The 3,510-nt window shown below is 44.4% G+C and overlaps 1 protein-coding gene across 1 annotated transcript; it reads right to left on the minus strand.

The window, feature by feature from the left end:
• Window positions 1-1,184: 1,184 nt before the first annotated feature.
• Window positions 1,185-3,226, minus strand: LOC113597140 (protein PBMUCL2-like). The gene is given in 5 exon segments (XM_027052826.2): window positions 1,185-1,524; window positions 1,526-1,643; window positions 1,772-2,011; window positions 3,026-3,113; window positions 3,116-3,226. Coding segments are annotated over 5 exon segments (897 nt in total).
• Between the last annotated feature and the right edge of the window lie 284 nt (window positions 3,227-3,510).

Consider the following 3,510-nt stretch of genomic DNA (forward strand, 5'->3'; position numbering starts at 1 on the left):
CTACTGGTGAATACTGAATGTGACTCATGTGTGTGTCAAGTACATATGGAGGCTATTATTCCCCTTTTCCTCTTGTCAGCCATCCATCAGAATGTTCAAATTTCATAGTGTTTTTGGTGGAATTAAACATGAACACCTCAACTGAATAATGCATTATTTTTTACTTAAATCACACTTCCAAACTGATCCCAAGCTGTGGGTTTGCCTCTTGGGGTCAATGCACAGTGGCATCAATGAATTAATGGGGCTTTAATGACCTGCATGAGCTGGCTACTCATGTAAGCCACCACTTGTTAAAGATTTCAACAGGAACTTAATCCTTAGGTCAGTATGGCCAAAAAGGACCAGCCCTTTCCCATTCAGCAGAAGTCAAACATTGGAGGCTTAGGTTTTTAACCAAAAGTCAGTAAGAGCAAACCACAAGACTGGTGTGGAGTCTTCTTATCTTCCCTGTAGAAGCAATGGCAGAGGCATAAAAATACATAGAGACCCCATTTTGAGAGCTCTTACCAATTGTCTCTCTGATATTTTGTAGCCCATGTTCATAAAACCTACCCAAACCTGGTTTTAAAAAATCTTTTGCAGAATTTCAGAGTGGGTAGCAATCAACACAAAATAATATCATTTTTGAGATGAGTGGGCCATTCAGAATGTTTCTATTTCCTTCTCTCCTCTTACCACCAATTTCTTGTCTTTTTATGAAAATTTCCAAATTTTTACATCTATCTTTACTTAATGGTTTATACCTTGCTCTAGCTCTCACCATACCTTACTATATTTGTATTTTTATGTTCTTCCTTCTGTCTGCTTTATTTTCTTCCATACTCTTTTCTCCTTCCCTCTTTCTCTCCTTCTCCCTTTGTCTCTAACAACTTCCTCTCTCCCTTAGTTCTGTCCTTATTTTTTATGTTACCTGCTCCTCTCCTTTCTCTCCATCTCTGTCTCTCTCTGTATCTTTCCAAAGCTCTATGTAGGTTTCCTCACCTCTGACAATTTGTCATGCCTCAACTCATGCCCACATCCTCCTCCTCAATACCCTCGTTCCCATGTCTTTCACATTCCTAGGCAGATAGTCACCACAAAGAAGTTGAGTCCAACAAAGAATGCAACTGCCACTGTGGTGGCAGCCAGGGAAATAAGGATGATTCTGATAGGTGTCAGCAATCCAGTGGGGTTCACTGAGGTTACTGAATCTGTTCCCTCAGGACGAGTGTCTGGATGTTTAGTGGTGTAGAGCTTGCTGCTCCCAGGCCTGAAGAAATGTAGTCCTCAGGTATATCCAGGTGTTTAGTGGTGTAGTCTTCGGTGATGCCCGGGCCCTCAATGACATGATCCTCACTGGTCACCAGGTCATCAGTGATATATTCCTCTGTGGTCCCTGGGTCTGCGGTGAAGTACTCCTTGGTGGACCCCAGGTCTGTAGTGAAATAGCACTTGATGGCCCTCAGGTCTTTAGTGAAATAGTCATCTGTGGTCCCCAGATCTACAGTGCTATAGTCCTTGGTGGTCCTCGGGTCTGCAGTCAGTGGTCCCTGGACCTGTAGTGGTGTAGTTCTCTGTGGTCTCTGGATCTACAGTGCCATAGTTCTCAGTGGTCCCTGGATCTATAGTGGTATAGTCCTCAGTGGTCCCTAGGTCTAATGGTAGAGTCCTCGGCGGTCTCTGAATCTACACTGGTCGAGTCCTGGGTGGCCCTCAGATCTACAGTGGTATAGCCCTTGGTGGTCTTTGGATCTACAATGGTATAGTCCTCAGTGGTCCCCAGGTCTAATGGTAGAGTCCTCGGTGTTCCCTGGGTCTACAGTGGGAGGGTCCTTGGTGATCCCCAGATCTACAGTGGTAGAGTCCTGGGTGGCCCCTGCATCTACAGAGGTGTAGTCCTCAGGGGTCACCACGTGTTCAGTAGTGTAGTCCTCAATGGTCCTCAGGTCATCACTGGTATATTTTTCTTTTGTCTGTGAGTCATCAGGGCTACCCACTGGGTCCTTAGTAGAAACATTTTGGCTTGTTCCTACTAAAAAATAATCTCTTTTAAGTGGATCTTTGATGCCCTGTCATCATCTGCTCAGCTTAATGTTTTTAATAGTTATCCTCCCATTTATATAACTGGTCCCCCCATATAATGTGGTTGGACTTATTCGAGTTAAGGATCATTTGGTATTTTGGATTTAATTCTGATAAAACATATTCCACAAGGCTTCCTCTTGTTTTATAATATGGAGTATCCAGAGCTAAGTCATAATCTTACAAGGTCTGCTCACCAGCCTTTGATTTTACTTTTTGCAGTTCTGGTCTCTTTCTGTGGAATAGTAAACCCGATTCTTCCTTAAGGTCACTCTTCCCTTGCACTCCTGCCCCCGGGGATAGTAGTTCAGCAAATTAGGTATTCTTACTCTGTGTTTGTATGTGTTGCCTCTCATTCAGTTCTGTCTGGGGCTCTGGTAAACAAATGAGGCGGGACCTGTGATTCATACTAGAGATTAAATTCAGGTCATGGCTTGGTGTGTGATTTCTAAATCAGTTCCTGGTTCTGTTCTGATGCTGAAGTGGAAAGATTGGAGGCCGGTAAGATTCAAGGTTGCTTGGGTTGCATGAATCATGAGGGATGTGTGAGCTGATTGAGGTTGACAGCTGCACTGAGCTGGGTATAAGTAGAAGGAAGACATGAAGCATCTGCACCTCCCACTGCCCCCACCTGCAGGGAATCAGAACTGGGAGTATTTATTCTTATGAATAAATGCAGCCTACATGGCATTACTTTTGGAGTTTTGGGTCTTTCTGTCCAAAAGAATTCCTCCCTATCTGCTGTTGATTCCCCAAATTCCTCTAATAAGTCTCAAATCCTTTATTTCTAAGGAGAATTGAAATAGAGAAACTTAAATAAAGTGTAAGTAATCAAAAGTAGACCATTTCCTTGAAAGAGGATGTGAGAAAGAGAATTAACAGGTCCCTGGGAGCTCTGCTTACCTGAGACAGGAGGTTGGGGGCAGATAGCAGGGTCCAGAACTTCCCAAGGTTCATTTACTTATTCCATAGCTTTGCTCACGACTGGCCCTGCCTGAGTCCCAGGATCTTTGTTCTCCACAGATCCCAACCCCTGTTTCTGCAGGCCCTGAGGAACCTTTGCATCTTCTTCAAAGTTAATTCACTCACCCAATTCTGAACCCCCAAGTAGAAGCAGGAGTAGCAGGAGAAGGGATGTGGCAGAGAAGTTTCTTCTTTTCATCTCGAGAGAAACCACAAGGGCTGGAAGCATTTTTTCCTCCCTCCTTCCTTCTACTCTCTCTCTCTCTCTTTCCTTCTCCTTAAGCCCACAGTGGCTGTGGAATTTAAATGTACTGTTGCCAAGGGAATCCAGCACTCCTCTGTCTTCTTGCAGGGAGGAGCAGCCTGCTCCATTACTGTCAGTCAAGCTCTGATATTCTGAAGTGGCAGCTCTGATATTCTGAAGAGAGATGTCGCTGGTGCAAAAGGGGCTCTTGGCTCTGGCCCAGAGCCCAGAGTTCAACA

This window comes from Acinonyx jubatus, chromosome B2 (assembly GCF_027475565.1).
Source record: "Acinonyx jubatus isolate Ajub_Pintada_27869175 chromosome B2, VMU_Ajub_asm_v1.0, whole genome shotgun sequence".
Classification (NCBI taxonomy): domain Eukaryota; kingdom Metazoa; phylum Chordata; class Mammalia; order Carnivora; family Felidae; genus Acinonyx; species Acinonyx jubatus.